The sequence below is a fragment of the Mugil cephalus genome, chromosome 15 (genome assembly GCF_022458985.1).
Source record: "Mugil cephalus isolate CIBA_MC_2020 chromosome 15, CIBA_Mcephalus_1.1, whole genome shotgun sequence".
NCBI lineage: Eukaryota > Metazoa > Chordata > Actinopteri > Mugiliformes > Mugilidae > Mugil > Mugil cephalus.
Window position 1 is genome coordinate 24,867,181 of NC_061784.1, and position 27,032 is coordinate 24,894,212.

General features: G+C 44.8%; 3 protein-coding genes across 4 annotated transcripts; 2 read left to right on the forward strand and 1 right to left on the reverse strand.

The window, feature by feature from the left end:
- Positions 1 to 1,415: 1,415 nt before the first annotated feature.
- Positions 1,416 to 4,610, reverse strand: LOC125021649. The gene is made up of 5 exons (XM_047607772.1): positions 4,128 to 4,610; positions 3,808 to 4,013; positions 2,738 to 2,855; positions 2,435 to 2,618; positions 1,416 to 2,347 (listed from the first exon to the last, which is right to left on the reverse strand). Exons 1-5 carry the CDS (start codon positions 4,608 to 4,610, stop codon positions 2,295 to 2,297), a joined length of 1,044 nt encoding a protein of 347 aa, XP_047463728.1. The 3' UTR covers positions 1,416 to 2,294.
- A 7,575-nt stretch (positions 4,611 to 12,185) lies between these two features.
- LOC125021505 lies at positions 12,186 to 17,709 on the forward strand. 2 transcript variants are annotated; one of them, XM_047607611.1, is made up of 6 exons: positions 12,186 to 12,424; positions 13,533 to 14,026; positions 14,804 to 15,009; positions 16,638 to 16,749; positions 17,159 to 17,342; positions 17,430 to 17,709. In XM_047607611.1, exons 2-6 carry the CDS (start codon positions 13,538 to 13,540, stop codon positions 17,453 to 17,455), a joined length of 1,017 nt encoding a protein of 338 aa, XP_047463567.1. In that variant the 5' UTR covers positions 12,186 to 12,424; positions 13,533 to 13,537; the 3' UTR covers positions 17,456 to 17,709. The 2 variants fall into 2 exon arrangements, with proteins under 2 accessions (XP_047463567.1, XP_047463568.1); XM_047607612.1 differs by lacking the exon at positions 12,186 to 12,424 and having other exon boundaries at positions 13,296 to 14,026; positions 17,433 to 17,709.
- A 965-nt stretch (positions 17,710 to 18,674) lies between these two features.
- Positions 18,675 to 24,257, forward strand: timd4 (T cell immunoglobulin and mucin domain containing 4). The gene is made up of 8 exons (XM_047607641.1): positions 18,675 to 18,893; positions 20,021 to 20,202; positions 22,731 to 22,893; positions 23,145 to 23,204; positions 23,278 to 23,357; positions 23,491 to 23,602; positions 23,690 to 23,723; positions 24,090 to 24,257. Exons 1-8 carry the CDS (start codon positions 18,815 to 18,817, stop codon positions 24,172 to 24,174), a joined length of 795 nt encoding a protein of 264 aa, XP_047463597.1. The 5' UTR covers positions 18,675 to 18,814; the 3' UTR covers positions 24,175 to 24,257.
- Positions 24,258 to 27,032: the final 2,775 nt, after the last annotated feature.

The window sequence follows — 27,032 nt, forward strand, 5'->3', positions numbered from 1 at the left end:
AAAATGGCCAATAGTGACTGCACAACACACACACACACACACACACACACACACACACACACACACACACACACGCACACACAAACACACACACACACACACACACACACACACACACAACTGACCAAAAACAGTCAGCAAAACCCACAATGATTACCCAAATAAAGTTAAGATCAATTTATTTAAATCAATAAAGCAAAAGAAAATCGAATATATCTGTGTACAAATGTGTATGTTAAAAATAAAAAAGGATAAAAGAAAAGAAACATACTGAGGGACTTAAACGCTCACGTGGACAATGACAGCGTGACCAGGTGTTCAGTTATTGGACTTCTGTGAAAGGCACAGTTTGTGCATAATTAACACCATGTGTGAACACAAGGTTGTTCTCTTGGCACCATGACGGCCTGGGTTGAAGGTTGGAGGATTGAGCCCAGGTAAACCTGTGGATCAACTAATAGTTTGCTCTGCTGCGCCATTCTTCCATGTGTTTCTGCTGCTTTCTCCACTGATCGACTCTGTGTTGTACGGAGAGTTTCACTCAGACGGTAAGTGCAAGTCAACTTACGGGAAGAATAATATTAAATGAAATGCGGTGTATAAAATGCTACAGCTAATGTGTGGGACTGTAAGGCTAGCTAACAATCTAACATCAACAAGCTGAAAAACGGTTTCCTACATCATCCATTGCAATTTACCAAGTCTAATGTAGGCTTGAAGTGGTGTAGAACAAAGCTTCATCTTTGTAACTCTGTCAAACTAGTTTTGGCTGGAGCTAGCATTAACGAGCTAATATGAAGTTCCCGGTCTTTCACCGGTGAACAAGATCAGAGATGCAAGCGGCTGAAATGAGTTTCCTCGGCAGCGAGGTCGGGCTCAGCCTTAGAGGGAAAGGAGCTCAGAGTAGAACCTCTGCTCCTCCACGTAGAGAGGAGTCAGCTGATGATTGTGGTTCAGGAATCTGGTGAGGACGCCTCCCAGACACGTCCCCTTAGAGGTGTTCCAGGCATGTCCCACCAGGAGGACGCCTCGCCCCAGGACACCACGGAGGGATTATATGTCCCGTCTGGTCTGGGAGCGTCTGGGGCTCCTCCAGGGGAGGTGGTAGAAGTGTCCAGGGAGAGGACGTCTAGACCTCCCTGCTGAGGCTGCCGTCCCCACGACCCGGACCCGGACCCAGACCTGGACCCAGACCCGAATGAGTGGTAGATGACGACTATTATTAACATTATGTCAAGTTATTGTGTTAAGCAAAATGATAACGTGGCTCAAAACAATGTCCTATGCACTAATCTAATCTTGTAATCTGATCTACTCGTCGTGATCGGCTCTGGAGTGACTTAGTGCTACCGATTCTTTTAATTAAGTTCATGTTGCACCATTATATACTAGAAAATAATAATCATTTTCATCAATTTTATTAATCAGAGTTTAATCACCACAGAATATATTGGCAAAGAGCAAACACTTTCACAGTCATTGTGTCACTGGAGCCAACGCTTCCACCAGAAACAGATCCATTAGTTTCTAGAGTTTCACTACAGAGCACAACCACAGAAATAATATCAATTGTAATGTAATGTAAATATTCATAATATCTCCAACATATCTGCATAATATCTCTGGAGCGAATAGATAGATAGATACGTCATTTATTACAATTAAACCAGAGTCAGCCTGATCATTTAGATATAATGTTCTGTATAATGTACTGATTCTTATTTTACTTGGTTAAAGAAGTAGAACATATTTAAATCTCCAGGTTAAATCTGTAGGACGTGGTATCTATGGGTCAGTGTCTGTTGTGTCAAATTATATCGAATAGGAGACCCTTGTAAACAAATTGTCCCTGGCATATGTTCATTTCAGCCTGGTGGTGTCTTCTCTTTGGAGTCTCAAAAAATCCTCACTCTTTAGCTCAATTTCTTTAAGTTTATTGCAAACTGAATTTCACCAAGTGTAATAAGTGCAACTATCTTCTACATACACCTGTGCTCTTATGAGAAATACAGTAGATATACTTTTTTTTAAATTCAGTGCTCTCCCTTTGTGTTCTAGTAGTACATACCTGGTGAAGGCCCATCACATCAAACATCATATTGTAATCAAACTATGACACTATGATCAGGCTCATCATTGTAATTCAATTATATCATTATAATCAAACATGATCAAACTAAAGGTATTATTATCAGATATATCAGGATAATCAATCAAACATGACGTCATAGTCATTCAGCATGCATCTTTTTAATTTATCTTCTTTTTAGCACATCACAGGCTTTAAGATTATACTACATGTACTCCATGTCCTCCTCCAACTTGACCGGTCCTCCTCCAGCAGCTTCTGGGTGGAGAAAGATGAACAGAGCTGAAGATGCTGGTTCAGATCATTGAGTTGGTGAAGTTTATGATGTGTTTTCAGCTTTATTACCTGTGAAGCTCTGCTCCAGTGAAATCTCTTTCTTCAGTTTCATGTCACCGTTTGACCACAACTTATTCACCAGGACTTCAGCATCAGCGAAAGTATCAAATTCCTCTCCACGACTAGTTGTTACTACATCTTTTTCACAGAAGCTGAGGTTCTCTCTCAGACGATCAGCACCAAACTTCAGCACCTGAACCAATAAAACGAGAAGAAGATGATAATTTCCTGTTGTGTTCTTTCCTCAGTTTCCATGAACAGACTCCAGTATGTGAAGGTGATTCTTTAGATAGAAGCTGAAACAGAAGGTACCTCTTTATCCACATACAGGGCGATGGCAACGATATCCCAGACATAGAATTGAATGTCCCAACCAAACAGCTCCTGAGCTTTCATCTCTTTTTCATCAGGTTTCTGGACCAACTTGTACCTGACAGGAAGAGGAACAAACACACGACTCAACTACTTAATTAAAGGTGAGAATCATGTTCATGTCTGAACAATTCACTTTCTAATGTTTGATGATCTGACTGATGAATAAGAAGGAACTCAGAGACAAACAGAGACACAACACTGCCACCATCAGGTGGAGCTGTGAACTACAACACTTTGTGTTTTCCATCAGAACGTCATTAAAAGCTTCGGTGGCAGTGACATGGGTTTTAATTTCCTCGCGTGTCTGTAGCTTTTGATATTTGACCTAAACGACAGAATGAAAGAAAAATAGTTTGGAGACAAAGGCTTCATCCAAATACTGCTAGAGCAGGAACAATGTGGATTACCATTGTTTGAGAGTGAGCCTCAGCAAACATTTGCTGGCTGAGGTGGTGGATCACGGACTATTATTCCGGATAGAAAATCATGGCACTTGGAGAAAGAGATCTGACTTTTCGTCTTTAATCTTTGCCAGGCTTTAGTATTTTACAAAGTATGTGTGTGGTTTGAAAATAACCAATAAACTGCATCACAAACGAAATGCTCAGCATATTATTCAACATGCATTGCATTTCCTCAAGAACATAGACAGAAGTGGGAACAAGTCCATGCAGCTGTTCACAGTCTGTTCACTAGCTGGTGTGTTGCTTGAGGCTGGGTGTGTCCCGACTCGTTCGGACAGTGTTCACACTTTCACCAGTAGATGGTGCTGTTAGACCTGTTGCTAATCTCCGCGCTCAACTGTCACCTTTTACCACTCAGTGGCTCAGTAGCCTAACCCTGGAGGCCTAACCCTGGAGACATCAGCTTGTGATGTCATGTACATACCCTACATAGATATATATATCTATGAATACCCTAAAGGTATATACATGAAAATCCTCCACATATACATGAAAATCCCCCTCATACATGGCGTAGTTGTTTCTGGTGGTTGTAGTTCTTACCTGTGAGTCTCACACATGGCCTCCGGCCTCCAGACGAAGCGACCGTCTCTGTAAACGCACACAGCGTTTGGGTGGTCGCTCAGCAAAGGAAACCTAGAGAACTGCTCCTCGTTGGCTGGACTGTGGACCAGGACAGTATATTGGAATTCCTGTTTGTACAGGATAGTGTTGTAGACCCTCATGACCGGCTGCTGACCAGAACAAAACTGGAGACAAGAGATAAAGAATCATGGGTCAGAGCTAAATAATTATGTTTTCACTGAGCTGAATCCAAAGCTGCAGACAGACTGGCAGTGAGTCTAGAGTCCTGGGGTCAGTACCTGCTGGCTGTAGTTCCACAGGACGTCCTCCAGGGGGAAGGTGAAGCGGTACGAGCCCAGCCGGGACGTCTCATTCTTAAAGGCCGGGGAGGTGGCGAACCTCCACAGGAGGCTCTGCTGGGTGTCAGCCTGCTCCTTGGTCCAGTCTGGGAAGGTTTTCTCCAGGAGTCTGGTCTCAACTGACCTCACCTCTTCTGGCCCTACAACCGGATACCACCACAGGAGACCAGGTTCAGGGTCCTGTTGGTAGGGATTCCTGAAGCCTTCATCCTCCCTGATGCCACGTAAACCTTCTTCATTTGTGTCATGTTTCAGACGAATCACATGGAGCTCTGGTTTAGGGTATTCTGGGATGTTTTCCTTGTCGAGGTATTGACTGTACAGACCTGCTTCCCGAGCTTTCTGTTTTAAATCATCCAGCTTCAAGTGCACACCATCCCAAAAATGTTCAGTATGTCGTCTCCTGTTTTGTCGGACCTGCATTGTGTCTGATACTAAAGACAAATGAAAAGTTACTACTTCTAAGAATAAGTGCTCACTGTGTGTTGGTGTAGAGAGGAGTGAACACAGTTATAATGGATCTGGTTTAGACCACACCCACTGACTTAAGCTACCTGTGTTCATTCTGAGTTTCATTTCTTCACCACTGATGCTGACTCACCAGGCTCTGTTTCTGTTTCTGTCTGATTATCTATAAACCCTGAATCATGATCACCTGATTCTGTGTTACACATCTAATCCAACAACATTGTTCACTTCTTTTCCAAACCCGTGGGCAGTAGAGCACGTTTATATGAAATCATGAGATAAAGAAACATTGGAGAGATTAAATAAAGTGACACTGACCCCGTCACAGTCTGTTGATAGTATCATCAGCTTTATTACAGCTCATTCTATGTTTTTATGTGAGGAAATACTGGATAGTTTTGTCTTGGTTGATGCTAAGGTGCTGGAGAAAGTTATTTCTCAGTTAAAACCACCAACCTGCCTTTTAGATATGACTCCTACACTTTTTAAATCTGTTTGTGACTTTTTAGCTGAGGATGTTTTGAATATTTTAAATTCTTCTCTTCAGACAGGGATTTTCCCAAGTGCTTTTGTTCAGCCTTGGTCAGACCTTTTCTGAAGAGGAATAATTTAGACACTGAAATGATCAATAATTACAGGCCAGTGTCTAATCTGACATTTTAAGTCAAATTTTAGAGAAACCAGTTGAATGATTTTATGAAAACTCACAGTTTGTACAAAACTTTTCAGTTGGGTCCAGTACTGAGACTGATCAAGATTTTAAATGATATCCTTGAACCGTCACCTTATCGTGGTGGAGGAGTTTGAGTGCCCTAATGCCCCTAGGAGCTATGCTGCCCCTGGTAGGGTCTCCCAAGGCAGATTGGTCCTAGGCGATGGGCCTTGTGGGCGAGTGCCTGGTGGTCCGGCCTTTGTCCATGGGGCCTGGCCGGGCCCAGCCCGAACCGGTTACATGGACCTTTTCCCTGTGGGCCCACCACCTGCAGGAGGTCCAAGAAGGATTCAGTGTGGATAGGGCGGCAGACCAAGGCGGGGGCCTTGGCGGTCTGATCCTCAGTTATGGAAACTGGCTTTTGGGACATGGAACATCACCTCTCTGGGTGGGAAGGAGCCGGAACTTGTGGAAGAGGTGGAGCGTTATCGACTAGATATAGTCGGCCTCACCTCGACACATAGTGGAACCAAAGTCCTTGAGAGGGGTTGGACTCTCTTCTGTACGTTGGGGTTTTCCCAGATGGATGGAAGAGTTGCTTCCCTGCGCCTTCGGGTCTGGGAACGGGTCCTGACTGTCCTGACGGGAGTTTGCCCAACCAGTCCACATGTGTTTTGTGGATTTGGAGAAGGCCTACGACCGTGTCCCCAGAGGCATCCTGTGGGGGGTGCTCCGGGAGTATAGGGTGAATGGTCCCTTGCTAAGGGCCATTCAGTCCCTGTACCAAAGGAGTGCGAGTTTGGTCCGTGTAGCCGGTTGTAAGTCGGACTTGTTCCCAGTGAGAGTTGGACTCCACCAGGGCTGCCCTTTGTCACTGTGAAGCGGCTGGGATGAAGATCAGCACCTCCAAGTCTGAGGCCATGGTTCTCAGTCGGAGGGAGGAAGGCCTGCCTCATGTGGAGGAGTTCAAGTATCTCAGGATCTTGTTCACGAGTGAGGGTAGAATGGAGCGGGAGATCGACAGACGGATCAGAGTGGCGTCTGCAGTGTTGCGGGCACTTAACCGGTCCATCGTGGTGAAGAGAGAGGGTCAGCCTTAGAGATAGGGTAAGGAGCTCAGGGTAGAATCGCTGCTCCTCCACATCGAAAGGAGTCAGTTGAGATGGTTTGGGCATCTGGTGAGGACGCCTCCCTTTAGAGGTGTTCCAGGCATGTCCCACCGGTAGGAGGCCTCGGGGTCGCCCCAGGACGCGATGGAGGGATTATATCTCCCGTCTGGCCTGGGAGCGCCTGGGGATTTGACACAGTAACCCAACGTTGTTCTGGTCTACTGATCGGCCTCTCATGTACTGTTTTTAACTGGTTTAAATCCTACCTCTCTTAGAGACAGTTTTATGTTTCTATAGATGAACATTCCTCATCTGAGAGATTCAAACTGGATGGTGGTGTCCCCCAACACATGATTTGAATTCTTATTAATTGTATTTTATCACATTTGATTTTTATTCATGTTATTAGTATTTTACATGGCATATTTTAATACCTTTATTCCATCATTTTAGATTATTTTGATATTCAAATGTAGATTTGTTTACTTTTAAGACCTATTTTAACTGGATAAAGAAAAATGTATTTATCTACTTATTTTAATTTCTCACCACCTACTGTTGTAGTCTTTTAGTTCTCCAGTCAGTGTGTTTACATGCACGTGAAGAAAACTAATTATTGCCTTAATCAGACTATAACAGAACTTACAGGTATGTGTAAGTAACGTATGTAAACACGTTACTCTGATTAAAATGAGATTGGAATTCGATTTTCTCCGGCATCTATAAGGTAACCGCAGTTTTCAATTGGATAATGTGTGTGTTCATGCTTCACAACCACTGTGCTGGTGTGTGACCCCGGAACAAAAACACCCAATAAAGCCGGTCGCAGAAGAAGAAGAAGGTAAACAGAGCAGGTAGAAGGGATAGCACAATCTATCTGCACCAGAAGTAGCACCACATTACATACGAGATTAAAAAATGTAGTATTATCTGTCTGGTTGTTGTGTGAAATGCCAGTCCGCCGCATGAACGACTCTATGATATGCAGAAGTGGGTAGAGTAGCCAAAAATTGTAGTAAAAGTACTGTTACTTCAGAATAGTACGCCTCAAGCAAAAGTAAAAAGTAGTCATCCAGATAATTACTTGAGTAAGAGTAAAAAAGTACTTGGTGAAAAAACTACTCAAGTACTGAGTAACTGAGTAATGTCTGATTTATTTGTTAACACAAGCGTTCAATCAGACAGACAAAAATACAAAATAAACATCCTTAGGCAAATAAGAGTCAACCCGTTATACAGGTTACCGGGTTAGGGGCCAAGAGGTTACACTGTTAGATACCACCTGCCTGTATGTGGTTTTATTGCATCCTCGCCGTGTTGGTTAATAAACCAGGTTGTGAGTAATAAGCCTGTCGTCATTCATGAGAACACGAAACACTACCACTGTAAATTATAAAGTTAACCCGCAACCCATCCCGCTGCTGAGATTGAGCATGGTCAAGTGACGAGACTGCACGGCTACGTTTGATTGGTGAAACACAGTCACGTGGTAGAGCCTTTGGAACACAGCGTTTGGGTGGTCACTCAGCAAAGGAAACTTAGAGAACTGCTCCTCATTGGCTGGACTGTGGACCAGGACAGAGTACGGGACCTCCTGTTTGTACAGGGTGGTCCTGAAGTCCCTTCTGCTGACCAGAACAAAACTGGAGACAAGAGATAAAGAATCGTGGGTCAGAGTCCTGTGTCTGAACTGATGGAAACATGATCATTGATTCTGTCATTAATCACATGTCACTCGTCTTTTTCTGAATGTTTCACATCTCTGGTGGTTTTACTTTTCTATCTTTCTTTCAATCTAAGGCAAATAACAGAGTGTATGTTTCAGTCTGGGCTACTTAGCCGGGTTATTGACATTCAGACAATTCTAAAGTCATATTCATATCACATATCTGGGACATCTGTTCATTCTCTTTTCACAGTTGAACCTCTTCAGCCCATATTCCTGGGAGGTGGAGCTCAGCCAAAAAGGAATAGGAAATAACAAGGAGGTTTAGTACTCTTTATTAGGGTTAAAGTCTGATCTTTTATAGATGTCAGTAAAACATTCCACCCACCATGTTTTATGACCTGTTTACTGTGGGACCATTAGAGTTGTAAAAAACAATTTTATAGGAAATAACAAGCAGGGGAAGTGGGCCAGAATGAAGTTTAAGCCAAAGAAATCCAGGTGCGTGGGGACCCGGAACGGTAAAGTGATGAACAGGGTCACGCTTCATGTGCAAGGTGAAGTGATTACATCAATGATCCAATGAAGTATCTCCGGAAAATGTTCAATGACTCACTTACTGACAGGAACAATACCAGCAGTGGCTGAGAAGGATCGAAAAATCATGGCTCCCGGGAAAGTTCAAAGCATGGCTTTACCAACATGGATTGCTGCCAAGACTCATGTGGCTGTTGACGGCGTATGAAGTTCCTATGACAAGCGTTGAAGGAGTGGAAAGTAGGATCAATAAGTACCTCTGAAGGTGGCTGGGAATCCCTCCAAGCTACACTTCAGTAGGCCTCTACATAAGATCAGGGCAGCTCCAACTTCCTCTTTCATCTGTGGTGGAGGAATTTAATGTAGCAAAGTGCAGAGTCATAATGACATACAAAGATTCCCGGGATGAACAAATCAGACATGCAGGCATCCGCACAAGACCCAGATGCAAGTGGGCAGCTGACTCATCTGTTACACAAGCTGAAAGTATGTTGAAGCTACGTGACATCATTGGAACGCCATGCACAGGAAGACAGGGTCTCGGAACTTCCCAGGATCCAGGGACAAAAGGGCCATGATCCAGGAGAAAGTACAGAACCTGGAGGAGGAAGGACGAAGGGCAAGGGCAGTGGAGCTAGCATCCCATGGAGCATTGACCAAATGGGACCTACCCAAGAGGAAGATCACATGGGGAGATCTATGGAGATTGGAGCCTTTCCGCATTTCATTCATGCTAAGCTCGGTGTATGACACACTCCCGACCTCGATAAACTTGCACAAGTGGGGCATGAGGGAGGACCCATTGCGCAAGCAGGGGGGGTGTACTTGCACACGGAAGATACAGGTGGCGCCATGATAAGGTGCTCATGATACTTGCTAGTAGGGGTGGGCGATATGGCAAAAATATCATATCACGTTTTTTTAAAACGAAAATGACGATTTCGATTTTATCACGATCTTAAATTGAAAAATGAAAAACAGACAATATTTTCTGGGCATTCAGAGTAGAGACGTGGCATGGCAATGTTGGAGAAGTATTTTCGGCTGGGCAGCTCGCACAGCGGGTCAACCACCTCTAAGCAGGCGTTTGAACCCCTCGTTTTCTACCATCTTGAACGGTACCATATCTTTTGCAAGATAAAAGGTAACTGCACTAGCTGCTGCCTCCGTCTGTGGTGCCGGTGCCGCCGGGCCCCTCGCTGTTTGGCTCATATTGTTTGGGATGATTCCTCTTCAAATGATTGAACAGGTTTGTCATGTTGCCACCTGACATTTGCCTGCGCTTCATTAGTTGAGGAAAATCCAAACCAATTCCATATAATGGAAGTGGATTTTTTTTAGTGACCAACTCTGTTTGGCTTTCAGCCATGGCTCCATGCGGCCACCACTGCACACATAAACAAGGAGGCGAGTAAGAAAGCGCGTCACCCGTAATTCGCTCTGATTGGTCGGTCAGGTTGACGACATAATACGTCCGGTGCGTCGGTGCATCAGCATAGAACTGCAATTTATAGAATGTGCCCTTGACGATCCCACGATCTCTACAGTTTGACAGATCATCCTCACGTTGAAATCGATCACGATTTCATATTTTGTCATATCGCCCACCCCTGTTTGTTAGCACCCTGCAGCAGGAGAGACGCAGGAAACGCAAACCACATCAACACCATCAATCAGTTTCGTAAGGGAGGGACAAAAGCCACCAATCACAGCAACAACAAGAAGCAATCTGAATGAAGGTAGACCTGGAGGGAAGACTGCAATTCCCCCAGGTTGTCCAGAGAACCCTGAGACCAGATGCGGTACTGTGGAGGGTGCTCACAACAACGTTGAGGGTGTTGCAGTTCAGGGTTGAAGCATCCAATGATCGTTGGATACTGCCTGACAACATCAACTCTTCCTGGCCAAGGCTACATTCGCCAAAAATGAATAAAGGCGAAGCATCTTTGGATGTACTTATAATCATCATCAGTTATTGTAATGTGTGTAATTGCGTTTTTAGAGTTCAGGGGGACAATAACGCTAGGTGACGGTACGAAGGAAGCATAGTCTTACCCCACTCGGCGACACACCCGCTGAGAAGCCAACTCTGGTAATTGGCGACTCTATTTTGCGGAACGTGAAGTTAGAGAAACCAGCGACCATAGTTAGATGCATTCCAGGGGCCAGAGCGGGCGACACCGAATCTTACCGGAAACTGCTGGCTAAGGCTAATGCTAAGGCTAATGCTAAGGCTAATGCTAAGTATGGTACGATTGTTATTCACGTCGGCAGTAATGACCAACGGTTACGCCAATCGGAGGTCACTAAACTTAATGTTGAATCGGTGTGTAAGTTTTCTGAAACTATGTCGGACTCCGTAGTTTTCTCTGGTCTCCTGCCCAATCTGACCAGTGACCATATGTATAGTTGCATGTCGTCATTCCACCGCTGGTTATCTAGGTGGTGTCCAGCCAACGACGTGGCCTATGTTGATAATTGGAACTCTTTCTGGGGAAAGCCTGGGCTGATTAGACGAGATGGAGTTCATCCCACCTTGGCGGCTACTTCTCTTATCTCTAGGAATTTGGCCGATTTTACTATGTGCAATTATGTTTATAACTATTATATATAATATAACTATAACTATTTTCATACTCTTGTATATATTTCCTTATACATTTCTCACCATGTGCAATCATTTTTTCTCTGTAGAGCAATAACTTGGAACACAGGTTCACTTCACTTACACTTGTATATATTGTTTTATATTTCCTGTATTTTTTGCATTCTCTTACTTATTCTGATTGCTCTTTGTTCTAAACACTGGTACTTTGGGTTGGAGCTGCTGTCACGAAAAGTAATTTCCCCCTGGGATCAATAAAGTAATTCTGATTCTGATTTATTAACCCCCTAAAACGATGACAACCCAGAGTTCAGCCCAGGAGGCAGAGTTGCAGTCTTACACGCCTCTCTGCTGCTTCTCTAGTGCTGTCTCTAATAAACTTTATTATTTAAAAAATAAGTGTAGAACTGAAAATAAGGGTGTGAAATGGGCAAGAACGACTCCCCATGAACCTGGGAACCATGGGGAACTCTGAAGCTAGCATGGAAAAAGGCTCAACGGTAAAAATGATGCATACCTGCGCCACGCGCCGGCACACGTGCAGAACACCTGGCATTCAAGCTCACGAGGCCCAGCGACAGTGACGAGGCAATTTCTAAAGGTGTATTTGGTCAATATGAAGCAGGTCTGTCCTCCACGAGCCGGCCATATTCACGCGATATCACGAAATCACGCGATAATCCTGGACGTGAACGAGGCCGCGGGATTACATTCCAGCCTGTGTCCTTTCTTGTATTGTCCTTATAAAAAGAATGTGTTGTATCATAAATGGTTTTAAGCTGCTCCACTTCAGTTCGGCTATGACGTAATGTTGATGTGAAGTTATGAGGCTACGTGAACGACGCGTTGTGTTTTATTTTGAAAGGGGGGGAGAATTGTTTTACGTTGATTTCCTGTCCTGGTGCAGTCTGCTCTGTTGATCTCGACGCGGTTTAGCAACGGCTCCGTCAAAACTAGAACTGCTACGGAATGAGAGCGTAATGTTGATCCAGCGACAGGAAATACGACCCGGAGTCTGTTCATGGAGTTTTATTTTGAAAAACAACTGGATTCTCTCTGGAGTTTCTGTCTGACTTCCTGTCCGAACGATCCGCTCTGTCCAGCTTGACGCGTGCGTCTGCATTGAGCATCAAACATAGAACAGACGCGTAAAGGCCGCGAGCGTCGAGACGCTTCTGGGACGCGTCGGACACGGAGCCGGTGGGTTTTAGGCTCCTATTTGATATGATTTGACGCAACAGAGGGACATTTATTTGAGCCTGTCCCCCCAGGGCTCTGTCCTCTGCTGGGGGACGTCAGCGGGTTGGTCCCACCACCCGCTTTGTTTGTGTTTGTTTGTTTGTTTGTTTTTGCTCTTGTAAGTACAGGCAATGAGATGGATGGATGGATATTTATTTATTTATTTATTATAAAGATGTTCAGTCTTACTTGTGAAAATTAATTCCTCGTGTCCTGTTTTGTTCGCCTGCTGATTCTCGTGCTGCTCGTGTGTTAGTGGATGTTTATTATGTCCATGAATGCGGCGTCTGCTCTTTATTACCAGCGCGTCTCTATTACCTCCAGCCTGAATAACATGTCACTGTGCATATGAAGTGGTGCATCAATAAATGAATCAATGAATGAATAAGTGAATAAATAAATGGATAATTGGATAAATAACATTTTTGTCACATATTTCAGTATTTATTTATTCATTTATTTTCTATTCTGTCAGAATTGGTCCTCCATAGGATCCATGGTAAAACCCAGAGGGGAATTTAATAAAGTATTAATGGATAAATAAATGGATTGGAAGACTGGAATGGGTCTTTTTGTGTGGCTTTATTATAAAAGAAAACCTAGTTTTCTTTTGTTTGAACATGTTACTTCTATCAGACGTGACTCTGACTGGTGCCCACCTGAAATACCTGCTCGCCACAGTGTTCAGTCCATATTTATATACGGTCTATGGAGGCTAAAGGTTCCACAGGTGCAGCCGGTCTACAGCTCCTGTGTTGTGATGAGTTGATTTCTAACAAGTCTGTCTCTGTGTCTCCGTGTCTCTGTGAACAGGACCTGCTGTATGAAAGTGAATCAGCCTCACTACTGTCAGCTGATTCTGTCCTTGCTGCAGTGTATTCGTAGACTCGTGGTTCCAATAACCCTCCCGTGACCCTGGTGAGGATGAGCTAAGCTGAGTTTCGTTTCCTGAGATCAGTCAGTGGGTGTGGTCTAAACTGGTCTGTGCTGTGTTGACTCCTCCTCCCATCAGCACACAGTGAGTGCACATTCACACAAGTAGGAACTACTTATTTGTCTTTGTGATCAGACGCCATGCAGGAACACACAAACAGGCTGGGACATCGACATCATGTTCGTTACAGGCGACACCTGAAGCTCTATCATTTGAAACAGGAAGCTCAAGGTCTGAAAAACCAGCATCTGTTCAAGGAAGGCATCCCACAGTACCCCAGACCAGAGTTTCATGTGTCTCGTCTGAGGTACGACACAAAGAAAGAGAGTTTACGTTTCATCAGGAGGGATGAAGGCTTCAAGGCTCCTGCAGACAGAGCGGCCTCTGGACCGGGCTCTGGACCTGGTCTGGTCTGGTTCAGTCTGGATGTGGGGCCAGAAGAGGTGAGGTCAGCTGAGACCAGACTCCTGGAGAAAACCTTCCCAGACCGGACCAAGGAGCAGGCTGACACCCAGCAGAGCTTCCTGTGGAGGTTCGCCACCTCCCCGGCCTTTAAGGAGACGTCCCGGCTGGGCTCGTACCGCTTCACCTTCCCCCTGGAGGAGGTCCTGGAGAACTACAGGGACCAGGTACTGACCCCAGGACTCTAGACTCACTGCCAGTCTGTCTGCAGCTTTGGATTCAGCTCAGTGAAAACATAATCGTCTAACAACAGTGAACAGGTTCAACAGTGTTTCTACTGACGTCTCTAAAAAACCAGACTTTAAAAATATAAAATAAACTCGTGTTCAGGGCCTTTAGCAGCAAATCCAGGAAGTCTTTTATGAATGTTGTATCTTGGTTCTTTAAGGGTGAGCCACGCGCTGATGACGTCTGAAGCCTCTCGGGTTCAGGAAGTGGTTCTAGAGTCTGAGTCATTTATGAACATGAATAATGAGCGTTGGTGTTTAGACTTTCTCCAGTTTGTCTGGGACATAGCGGATCTGTTCATGGCTACATGGCTACATAGCTACATAGCTACATAGCTACATGGCTACATAGCTACATGGCTACATGGCTACATGGCTACATAGCTACATAGCTACATAGCTACATGGCTACATAGCTACATAGCTACATGGCTACATAGCTACATGGCTACATGGCTACATAGCTACATAGTTACATGGCTACATGGCCGTAGCTTTAAAGATGTCCAGTAGTAATGTGGTAGCTATGGTTTCACTTCATTGTTTAAGTTTTCCAAATGTAGAATCGGCCTTGATCTGTTTTTACTAAAACCACCAGAGACGCGAAACCTTCAGAAAAAGACGAGTGACATGTGATTAATGACAGAATCAATGATCATGTTTCCATCAGTTCAGACACAGGACTCTGACCCACGATTCTTTATCTCTTGTCTCCAGTTTTGTTCTGGTCAGCAGCCGGTCATGAGGGTCTACAAGACCACCCTGTTCAAACAGGAGGTCCAGTACTCTGTCCTGGTCCACAGTCCAGCCAACGAGGAGCAGTTCTCTAAGTGTCCTTTGCTGAGTGACCACCCAAACGCTGTGTGCGTTTACCGAGACGGTCGCTTCGTCTGGAGGCCGGAGGCCATGTGTGAGACTCACAGGTAAGAACTACAACCACCAGAAACAACCACGTCTCCATCCTGGTACTGACCAACGTCTGGGCCGGTCGAGGTCTTCACTCCGTCTCAGATGTTGTTTCTTGTGATCTGTTCTGTCCACTGGTGCCTTCCACATTATTTCTAGTGCTACCTCCCAGGTTGTGGTACCAGTGTGTGAATGTATGTGTCTTTGAGTAGAAATGTGGTAAATAAACACAATCCAGTTACTATTTACAGAGAGTAAGGCAAGTCCTGAAAACTGAGCTGAATGTGAAGAATGAGATCTGGTCTATTGATACCTGCCGGACATCAGATACATCAGATACATCAGATATATCAGATACATCAGATACATCAGATATATCAGATATATCAAATACATCAGATACATCAGATACATCAGAAACATCAGAAACATCAGATACATCAGATACATCAGATATATCAGATACATCAGATACATCAGATACATCAGATACATCAGATATATCAGATACGTCAGAAACATCAGATACATCAGATACATCAGATACATCAGATATATCAGATACATCAGATACATCAGATATATCAGATATATCAGATACATCAGATACATCAGATATATCAGATACATCAGATACATCAGATATATCAGATACGTCAGAAACATCAGATACATCAGATACATCAGATACATCAGATATATCAGATACATCAGATACATCAGATATATCAGATATATCAGATACATCAGATACATCAGATATATCAGATACATCAGATACATCAGATATATCAGATACGTCAGATATATCAGATACATCAGATATATCAGATACGTCAGATATATCAGATATATCAGATACATCAGATACCCTGCTGGCACAAAGAGCTGGCTCAAAGAGTCAAGACAGAGGACTCTGACATGAAGACTAGGACGCTGGTCACAATGCAGGGAGGGTTTCAGGCCCAGTCCAGCCCTCTGAAAGGCTCCTCTAAGCAGGAGGAAGGATGAAACAGTAAAGATGTTCCCCTACTGAAGGAATACCTTCAATAAGGAGGAAAGAAGAGCAGGACTCATCACGGAGGAGGACAAGCCCTGACTGGACTGAAAGACAGATCCACCAGATCAATGGAGGTCAGGGTCCACCACATCTGGACTGCCCCTGGGTTCAGACTGACAAACAATGCAGCACATAGCGATAGGGTGTGAGATGCTGGCAGGCCAGGCCTGCATGGAATGACCCATAACCAACACCTGTACAGGAAGTCCCACGGTCCAGATGGAAGACACCTGGAAGGTAGAAGAAGACGGTCGTAGTGGTTGATGTTGCGATCCAGACTGATTGCACCATCAGGAAGACTGAACATGAGGAAAAAGCACCAAGGGCCGAGCTTTGTGAACAACCGACCGATTAAACTGTTTTACTCGTTGCCTCTTCATCGTCTCCTTCTACGATTCCAAGTTATTCATAGATCCCAACATCTGCTGAGTCACATAGTAAATGCTGGTCAACACACATTCATGGGAAAGAACGGAGAAAGTAATAAAATGAATCATGTGTTAATATCAGTTTTGTTTAAGCTCCTTGTAACTAAAGTTTTAATGTTTAATACTTAATGAAAATGTTTGTCACTCGTCCTGTCAGGTACAAGTTGGTCCGCAGACCTGATGAGAAGCACCTGGACGCTGAGGAGCTAGACTGGCCCGAGTCTTACGTTTGGGATCACGTCAGCGTCGCTCTGCATGTGGACGATCAGGTACCTTCACCTCACCCCGGATCAGTATGGACCAGGAACCAGGAACCATATGTGCTAACGTGGTTCCTGGTTCCTCTCAGTGAGGTTTAGTGTCATGTGGTTTTCATTGAGCCAATCAGAGAAGATCCAGGAAACATCCTCAGGTCTAATCAGGGTCTAATGTGGTCTACAAGGTCCCCCCTCTGAACTGGTTTATCAGGAACATGAAGAAGAACAAGTGTCCTAATGTTTCTAATGTGATGATGTTGATGATGTTCTAATGTGACAAATACATGTTTACATTAGTTTAAGGACCAGGAACCAGATATGAGACCAGGAACCAGATATGAGACCAGGAACCAGATATGAGACATTTATTCATCTGGATTTTACTCATACGTTCTGGTTTAATCTGGTTTCACTGGTTCAGGTGCTGAAGTTTGGTGCTGGTCGTCTAAGAGAGAACCTCAGCTTCTGTTACCGAGGGGAAGCACCGATCAGTTGTCCTTGGGATTTTGATACTTTGGATGTTGCTGAAGTCCTGGTGAAAGAGCTGTGGCCAAACAGCGGCTCTGAACTGAAGGAAGGGACTTCACTGGAGCAGAGCTTCACAGGTAATAAAGCTGAAAACACATCATAGACTTCACCAACTCAATGATCTGAACCAGCATCTTCAGCTCTGTTCATCTTTCTCCACCCAGAAGCTGCTGGAGGACGACCGGTCTAGTCTGAGGACACTGATCCATGGACACCACGTCTCCACATTTAAACATGTTGCTCTTCTTTAAGAAACAATCAGTATTATTATACAGAACTTTATGTCTCAATGATGAGTCTGACTCTGATTTAATGGTTTAATGCTCAGAGTTGATTTCAGTTACACCTTCAGTCTAATGTGTGTGTTATTGTTGTGTTAAAGTGATTTACTCTTCGTCTTATACTCGTGATATTTACCTTTTAATAAATATATCTGAGAGGAAACGTGGTGAAGTTGTCACGGTTTTGTTCTGAAGTTGCGGTGACTGTGAGTCGCCAGCAGAGGGCGGCAGAGACATGAAGCTGGACAATAAAACAACCACAAAGAAACACAAATCCTTTATAAAGAGATTAAACGTCGACAACACAAGCGTCCTCGTGTCTGCTGTTACTCAGACGTCTTCGTGTCCACAGACTGATCTGCTGTGGACATTTATTGTGTTGGACATTTGTCTCCTTGTGTATGAAAGTAAAGTTCTTTGTGGTAGATTTTCTCCTCGTCTCTTGTTTCCATGCGTTTGAGCTGGTTGTGTCTCTTAGTGTCATTTTGTGTCTCTTTTCCAGCTGTGTTGTGTGTCTGTGTTGTGTGTCTGTGTTGTGTGTCCGTGCTGCGTTGTGTGTCTGTGTTGTGTGTCTGTGTTGTGTATCTGTGTTGTGTGTCCATGCTGTGCTGTGTGTCTGTGTTGTGTTGTGTGTCTGTGATGTGTTGTGTGTCTGTGTTGTGTGTCCGTGCTGTGTTGTGTGTCTGTGTTGTGTATCTGTGTTGTGTGTCCATGCTGTGCTGTGTGTCTGTGTTGTGTTGTGTGTCTGTGATGTGTTGTGTGTCTGTGTTGTGTGTCTTCCTGTGCCGATGGAATCATGTTGTTGTCCCTCAGGCTTGGATTAATGCCTTCAGTGTGTAGTTGTGTCAGTGTTGTGCGTCTGTTTGTGTTTGGGATCAGAAAACGTCTCTTTAAAGTCAGACCGTCCGTTTGGAGACGCAGTGAATGAAGGAGTCCTCTGTGTCACGGAGACGTCTCCACGGAGACAATGTCTTTTTGTCCTGGTGTTGTCGTCAGTGTGAAGACGCTGGATTCACTCAACACAACAACTTTAAACATTTCACATCAACGACAAAAGGAAAATTATGAAGTAAAACTAAAATGAACATAAAACATTTAGAGATCAACAACGTTCAACACAACACAAACACAGGCGGCATTCACACAATCAATAGACACTTCATCATCAACGCACACATTAACACACATTAACACACACCCCCAACTCCGTCACAGAGTCGCACTGTCCCGTCGTTGTCGTCTGACCATGAACACAAACCACAAACAGGATGGACGCCACCGCGTCTCCCACGTCTCCAACGTCTCCAACGTCTCAGACCTTCATCACCGTCCTCTGCATCCTGTCAGGTCAGACACACACACACACACACACACACACACACACACACACACACACACACATACACACTCTCTCTCTGTTATTGTTGAGTTGTGAAGCTTTTTTTGACCCAAACAAAGATTCTCCTCCTGGATCTGACTCATAGTCCAGCGCCTCCTGGTGGATCATTAATTCAACAAGTTATTCATGAGCAGCTTCTTATTTCCTCCACATCCTGTGGTGGAGGAGATGTTAGTCTGGTGGAGAAGATGTTAGTCTGGAGGAGGAGATGTTAGTCTGGTGGAGAAGATGTTAGTCTGGAGGAGGAGATGTTAGTCTGGTGGAGGAGGAGATGTTAGTCTGGTGGAGGAGATGTTAGTCTGGTGGAGGAGGAGATGTTAGTCTGGTGGAGGAGATGTTAGTCTGGTAGAGGAGGAGATGTTAGTCTGGTGGTGGAGGAGATGTTAGTCTGGAGGAGGAGATGTTAGTCTGGTGGAGGAGATGTTAGTCTGGTGGAGAAGATGTTAGTCTGGTGGAGGAGATGTTAGTCTGGTGGAGAAGATGTTAGTCTGGTGGAGGAGAAGATGTTAGTCTGGTGGAGAAGATGTTAGTCTGGTGGAGGAGATGTTAGTCTGGAGGAGGAGATGTTAGTCTGGTGGAGAAGATGTTAGTCTGGTGGAGGAGGGTCAAATCATTGGCTGCATCAAGCAGAGGAAACATCTAGAAACTACTGAAACTGGCTTAGGACCTGTCCAAGCACGAGGGAGCATGAGACCAGACCAGAGTCCAGACCTGAACCCAGAGAGAATGTTTGGGATGAGCTGGAGACTCAGACTCTGACATCATCAACACAAGATCTGAACTAAAAACACTGGATGGAAGAAACCTGGAGACACTGGAGAAGCTTCTTATTGAACCACTGGAGTCAAAGCTGGAGGAGCTCAGCCCATAGACTAGAGGGGAGGAGCTCCACAGACTAGAGGGGAGGAGCTCCGCCCACAGATTAGAGGGGAGGAGCTCCGCCCACAGACTAGAGGGGAGGAGCTCCACAGACTAGAGGGGAGGAGCTCCGCCCACATATTTTATTTTGGCATCTCATGTCGTGTTGGTTTCAGATCTTTGAATATTTTGTCCTCCGTCTGTCTTTGTGCTGCAGGTGGACTCCTCATGTCCCCTGTGTCCTCGTTCAAGGTGATGGAGGGGGGCGTGGCCTCTCTGTCCTGCCAGTACTCGGTGAAGCGGTTCGGTCTGAGTCGGGTCTGCTGGGGTCGAGGTTGTGGGACTTTCTGGTGCAACAACATCCTGGTGCAGACGGACGAGAACGGCGTCATCTCCAAGGTCTGCTGGAAGCAGCCGCTCTGAGACAGTCCAGTCCTCCCAGTCCTCCACATACAACACTGCTCTGTTTATTACCTCGCAATTCACACGTTCACGTGGATTCATCCATCATCACAATTAACACATCTGACCTATGTACCTAGCGTCCATCAGTCTGACTCACTTCTACTGGAACCGCCTCAGTCTGCTTCACTCTGGAACAACTCCCCCCAAACACTTACATTTAAACACTAACGAGGACCAATCACAGCTCTGGTTACATTTAAACACTAACGAGGACCAATCACAGCTCTGGTTACATTTAAACACTAACGAGGACCAATCACAGCTCTGGTTCCATTAAACACTAACGAGGACCAATCACAGCTCTGGTTACATTAAACACTAACGAGGACCTATCACAGCTCTGGTTCCATTAAACACTAACGAGGACCAATCACAGCTCTGGTTACATTTAAACACTAACGAGGACCAATCACAGCTCTGGTTACATTTAAACACTAACGAGGACCAATCACAGCTCTGGTTCCATTAAACGCTAACGAGGACCAATCACAGCTCTGGTTACATTAAACGCTAACGAGGACCAATCACAGCTCTGGTTCCATTTAAAACTAACGAGGACCAATCACAGCTCTGGTTACATTTAAACACTAACGAGGACCAATCACAGCTCTGGTTACACTAAACACTAACGAGGACCAATCACAGCTCTGGTTCCATTTAAACACTAACGAGGACCAATCACAGCTCTGGTTCCATTTAACACTTAACGAGGACCAATCACAGCTCTGGTTCCATTTAAAACACTAACGAGGACCAATCACAGCTCTGGTTACACTAAACACTAACGAGGACCAATCACAGCTCTGGTTCCATTTAAACACTAACGAGGACCAATCACAGCTCTGGTTCCATTAAACACTAACGAGGACCAATCACAGCTCTGGTTCCTTTAAACACTAACGAGGACCAATCACAGCTCTGGTTCCATTTAAACACTAACGAGGACCAATCACAGCTCTGGTTACACTAAACACTAACGAGGACCAATCACAGCTCTGGTTCCATTTAAACACTAACGAGGACCAATCACAGCTCTGGTTCCATTAAACACTAACGAGGACCAATCACAGCTCTGGTTACATTAAACACTAACGAGGACCTATCACAGCTCTGGTTCCATTAAACACTAACGAGGACCAATCACAGCTCTGGTTACATTTAAACACTAACGAGGACCAATCACAGCTCTGGTTACATTTAAACACTAACAAGGACCAATCACAGCTCTGGTTCCATTAATACAACCATAACGAGGACCAATCACAGCTCTGGTTACCATTAAACGCTAACGAGGACCAATCACAGCTCTGGTTACATTAAAAACCCAACGAGGACCAATCACAGCTCTGGTTCCATTTAAAACTAACGAGGACCAATCACAGCTCTGGTTACATTTAAACACTAACGAGGACCAATCACAGCTCTGGTTACATAAACACTAACGAGGACCAATCACAGCTCTGGTTCCATTTAAACACTAACGAGGACCAATCACAGCTCTGGTTCCATTTAAACACTAACGAGGACCAATCACAGCTCTGGTTCCATTTAAACACTAACGAGGACCAATCACAGCTCTGGTTCAAATTAAACACTAACGAGGACCAATCACAGCTCTGGTTCCATTAAACACTAACGAGGACCAATCACAGCTCTGGTTCCATTTAAACACTAACGAGGACCAATCACAGCTCTGGTTCCTTTAAACACTAACGAGGACCAATCACAGCTCTGGTTCCATTAAACACTAACGAGGACCAATCACAGCTCTGGTTCATAAACACTAACGAGGACCAATCACAGCTCTGGTTCCATTTAAACACTAACGAGGACCAATCACAGCTCTGGTTCCATTAAACACTAACGAGGACCAATCACAGCTCTGGTTCCATTAAACACTAACGAGGACCAATCACAGCTCTGGTTCCATTTAAACACTAACGAGGACCAATCACAGCTGTATCATCTCTCTTCTTCCTGGAGTCTGTTTGATCATCAACAGTGAAACACATCAATAGAGATTAAACATGGAGGAGATTTAATGTGATTAATCCGAATGAATCCACATCAGCCTGAGGATCGTTTGACAGCTCCACTGTTTGTTGTTTTGTTTGGAGTTAGCATGTTCCACCTGTGCTAGCATGTGTCCTACCGGCTCCTCCCACAAAGATGCATACGAGGTTAAATGTTAGATTGTGACCTGTTCAGGTTCTCACACTAAAATCACTGAGATGACAAAACTTCTTGAGAGAGCTGATGTGTCTGGAGTTTGTTCTGTTCAGCCTTGATTCCTCTCAACTAAACGTCTCCACTCATTCATTCCAGATGTGAGTTCCAGGTTGTTACTCATTAGTGTAGAGTCGGACTATATGTGTTATTGTGTTTGCAGGTGTGTTGGTGTAAAAAGCCTGAACTGTGTTTTAGTCTCTCATTGGTGGAGAGTGGACTGTGTTTGTCTGCAGGTGGCGGACCGGTACCGGCTGACTGGGGACGTTTTGGACGGAGAGATGGACCTGGACATCCTGAATGTGAGGAGGACGGACAGTGGGCCGTACTGCTGCAGGGTGGACATCGACGGCATCTTTAATGACAAGAAGGTGATCATGAACCTGAGGGTGGTCAAAGGTGAGACTAGCATCTTTACTTTACCTCTAAATCCACCGTCGTCCCCAGGAACTAGACCCACCCCACGGAGGGTTAAAGCCTCGTACGGTCCAGACTCACTACAGAAACCTGGTCCAGTGTTAATAAGGGGGGGAAACATCTGTGTAAACTAATAAAACAGACTAATAACCATGTTTCCAGTCAACTGAGGCACGTCTTCAGTTCAGATATGGATCTCATCATGACCTGAGTCCGTTTCCCTTGTTTCTCAGCTCCAGTCACCAGCTCCCCTCATCCGCCCACCACCGACCGAGTCACACAAACGTCCACAGGTGAGATGCTGACGGCTTAAAACTCAGACTGAAGAGATCAGCTCCAGTTAAACTCTGTTCTGTCTCCGTCTAGTGAACTGGAAAACTCTGCTGTCGTCTCATCTGGACCTTCTGAGGAGGAACTCCAGTCTGCTGCATTCAGACAGCGTCACAGTGAGAAACCACCGCCCATCATCTCATCTGTTTTACATCTACAACTAAAATATATCCTATATATATATAGATCCAGTCTCCGTGCTGCCTTCACTGGCTGCAGTAACATGTAGACTGTCCTGTCTGTCTCTAGGTGGAGGACTCTCTGCCGTCGCTGTCCCTTCAGATCAACGTTCCCGTCCTCTCTCTGTCCGTCATCGTGTTGTTCATCTTCGCTGCTGTTTTCCTCTTTCTAGCCTTCAAACGTACGTCCTCTGTGTCTGTTTTCCTTCACGTTTCTACTTTTAGTTTTTATGCTCGACTGTTGTTAAATCCGACTCTTTCTGCTGCAGGTGACATTTACAGACGAGCCTTAAAGACCAGCTGGTGAGTTGGAGTCTTTCCTGAGGAATATTATTAGTTTATCTCTGAGAGTCTTTTATTTTTTCCCAGTGTGTCCTCATGATTCATGTTGAATCAGAACTAATCTCTCAGAGAGATCCCTGATTGGCTGAACAGCTCAGAGAACCAGGAAGTGATGAAAGGAAACAAACCGACAAAGACTCTTCATCTTAATCTGAAATATTTCCACAACCACATGTTGGAGTCCGATACCTCAGTGAGAGCAGCTGTAGCGTCTCAGTGAGCAGAAGTTCTCTCTGTTTAAGTTCATCTCCTCTCGTAGGAACCAGCGCCTATAATCTCTAAATGCTACATGACGCTAAGTACAGACATGTTTGCTCTGTCCTCCAGTTTCTCCTCTGAAGAGCCTCCTCACATCATCTATGAGATCCGGATGAGGAGGCCGGTGCAGGAGAACATCTACACTCTGGACTGAAGAACCTCTGGACGTCACAGCTTCAGCTTTCATCCTGTTCTTCATCACATTTAATGCATTAAATACTAGTTTTACTGGAGGAACTGACATGTGTCTGGTGTGTTTGTCCTGCTTCCAGACTTTATTCTCTTCACTGTTCTCACGTATGTTTGGCCCAAACTCCAGCTCCATTATAATATACAGCAACAAACAGTGAATGGATGAGGAGACGTTTGGTTCTCTCATTGAAAAATAAGAATGATGTAAATGATGTGAATAATGTAAATGATGTGAATGATGTGAATAATGTGAATGATGTGAATGATGTGAATGATGTGAATAATGTGAATGATGTAAATAATGTGAATAATGTGAATGATGTGAATGATGTGAATGATGTAATAATGTGAATGATGTGAATGATGTGAATGCTGATAATGCTGCAGGACCATGAAGGTTTAAACCACCAGGTGTCCACTCCCAGGACGCACAACTCATCCTGTGTTTGTCACATTTTGGTTCAGAAAAAGTCGCTTTGTCTTTTGTTGCCTCGGAGGTGAGTCTGGTTGGTGTTTGGAGAGGGTGAGGACACATCCTGGACACGTCCTGGACACGTCCTGGACACGGACTCATAGACGACCAGACAGAATTAACTGGATCCATCTAAAGAGGCGACTTATTGTCGTGTTTCTGGCTGCACCAACCATGAAAACACACTGGAGCTTGTGGTTAACGAAGCTCATCTCTGACTGACACCTTGTTACCAAGGAAAGAGAGGAAACTACGTGAGGCATTCAAAGACCCTTAAGAACATGGGACATTTAGGACCAAATATGATGTTCTAATGCAACTTATTTCACAACAGCAATAACTTAACAGATAATGAAATAAACCGTGTGTGAACTACGTGTGTTTATTAACATTATTTAACATGTAAACGTTGGAGACCAGTCGAGGGCCTAAAGCAGCGATTAGCAGCATTAGTCTCTCACTAGGTGTGTGTTTGTTTGTCCCTTTTTAAATGGACCTAGAGTCTAATTAATAAAGTCTGTCCGTCTATTGTCACAGTGTCCAGACTGGAGCCTCCTCCCGGGGTCAGTGGTGGTCTACCAGAGTCTGCATGAAGAGAGGGAGCGGCGTTAGCATCATCAGAGGAATAAAACACTGAGGTCACATGTGTCCTCTCAGCGTTAATCTCCTGGATGTGAAGTCCTGCTCGTGGACTCGGGTTGTTTGGTCTAGAACCAGACTGGCTGGAGATCAGCTTCTTATGTGACCAGGTCTGAACAGACCAGTTCTTCACCAAACACCTTCCAGACTATAAAAGCTGAGGTGGGTTCAGAGGACGCTTCACTTTCTTCTGCATCTGTGAAGAGGAGGTTCACCTTCATCCTGCCATGTTTCCTCTGAGGTTCACGCTCCTGGTCTGTGAGTAGCTTCATGTGTTCACCTGCAGCTGTAGATGAACCAGCTCTGTCTGAAAACCTTCCTGAAAACATGTGTTTGTGTTTCAGTGCTGTGCGTCGGCCTCATGGCTGCAGGTAAGAGGATGTGTTTTAGCTCTTTAGGAACATTTTAAAGCTCATACGTACGTCCAGTAGATGGACCGGGACCAGGACCAGGACCAGGACCAGGACCAGGACCAGGAGCATGACACTGGTCCAGACTTAGTTCAGAGAGTCTCACTCATGTTCTGCTTCCTCCTCTGGACAGTTTCCTCCCAGTCCCCGGAGTTCACTGGAGAAAGACTAGAGGAGGCTGTAGCTGCTGCTGCCAGCGCCAGGTCAGAGCATCTTCATCTCTCATCTCCATTCATTTCTTTATTTCACTCATTCATAACAATAATAATAATAATAATCAGTGACTGGACCCTGGAAGAGAAGAGCTGCCAACAAAACAGACTTTAATTTAAGAAACGAAATCAAGACACAAAACAAGACAATCTAAAAGAAGATGTGGTGAATTATTTACAGAGCAGGAGGTTAAATCCATGGATGTGAAATTAAACTGATTATAGGTGAGAAAGAAATGATTAGAAAATGGGGCGAGTGTTTTATTTAATGAACCAAATACAAATGGAGCAGTTTGGAGTTTGTTGCTTTAAAAAATATTAAGTTTGACAAGTTTGCTGAAGAGGTTTAATGGTTTAAAGACTGAGAGGGAAATAATTCTCACGGTTCTTCACATCCTCCACTACGAGCTGTGGAATATTTCCACCGGGTGAACAAACTGCTGCATGACGACATGAATCTGCTCTTCTCTCCAGAGCTGCAGCTCAAAACGCAGCCGGAAACTTCGACGTAGAAGCAGCAAAACAAGTGGCCGAAGCCAGAGCTGCAGAACTGGCTCAACAAATGGCTTAATATCCAGGGACCAGGACCAGGACCAGGTCTGGACCAGGACCAGGACCAGGACCAGGACCAGCACCAGGACCTGGACCAGGACCAGGACCAGCACCAGGACCAGGACCAGGACCAGGACCAGGTCTGAAAACCAGGACCAGGACCAGGACCAGGACCAGGTCTGGACCAGGATCAGGACCAGGACCAGGACCAGGACCAGGACCAGGACCAGGACCAGGTCTGGACCAGGACCAGGACCAGGAGCCTGGGACTCTGTTCTCTCTGGTTTTTGTTTCATCCCTAACGTCCAGATTCCTTTGTCTTTCCACGTCTGTATCTGAAATTCTAATTTATGTTCGAGCAATAAAAAATGAGAAACTCTCCGTGGACCTGTGCTGTGTCTTTCTTTAACCACTGTCCTGCAGCGCCCCCTGCTGGTGAGAAGATACCGAACTATCGATACCTCTGATACCAGCAGGTCTTTACGCTCTAAAATCGATTCTCAAATCAAAATATTGATCCTGTGGATCCTGTGGA

Excerpts from the sequence above, each read along its gene's own strand:
- timd4 (XM_047607641.1), top strand. The coding sequence starts at position 18,815 with ATGGACGCCACCGCGTCTCCCACGTCTCCAACGTCTCCAACGTCTCAG. Across the intron at positions 22,894-23,144 it reads GAACCTGAGGGTGGTCAAAG|CTCCAGTCACCAGCTCCCCT; the intron begins GTGAGACTAGCA and ends CTTGTTTCTCAG. Across the intron at positions 23,358-23,490 it reads TGCATTCAGACAGCGTCACA|GTGGAGGACTCTCTGCCGTC; the intron begins GTGAGAAACCAC and ends GTCTGTCTCTAG.
- LOC125021649 (XM_047607772.1), bottom strand. The coding sequence starts at position 4,610 with ATGCAGGTCCGACAAAACAGGAGACGACATACTGAACATTTTTGGGAT. Across the intron at positions 4,014-4,127 it reads TGTGGAACTACAGCCAGCAG|TTTTGTTCTGGTCAGCAGCC; the intron begins GTACTGACCCCA and ends TCTTGTCTCCAG. Across the intron at positions 2,856-3,807 it reads GCCATGTGTGAGACTCACAG|GTACAAGTTGGTCCAGAAAC; the intron begins GTAAGAACTACA and ends TCTTCCTGTCAG.
- LOC125021505 (XM_047607611.1), top strand. The coding sequence starts at position 13,538 with ATGCAGGAACACACAAACAGGCTGGGACATCGACATCATGTTCGTTAC. Across the intron at positions 15,010-16,637 it reads GCCATGTGTGAGACTCACAG|GTACAAGTTGGTCCGCAGAC; the intron begins GTAAGAACTACA and ends TCGTCCTGTCAG. Across the intron at positions 16,750-17,158 it reads CTCTGCATGTGGACGATCAG|GTGCTGAAGTTTGGTGCTGG; the intron begins GTACCTTCACCT and ends TCACTGGTTCAG.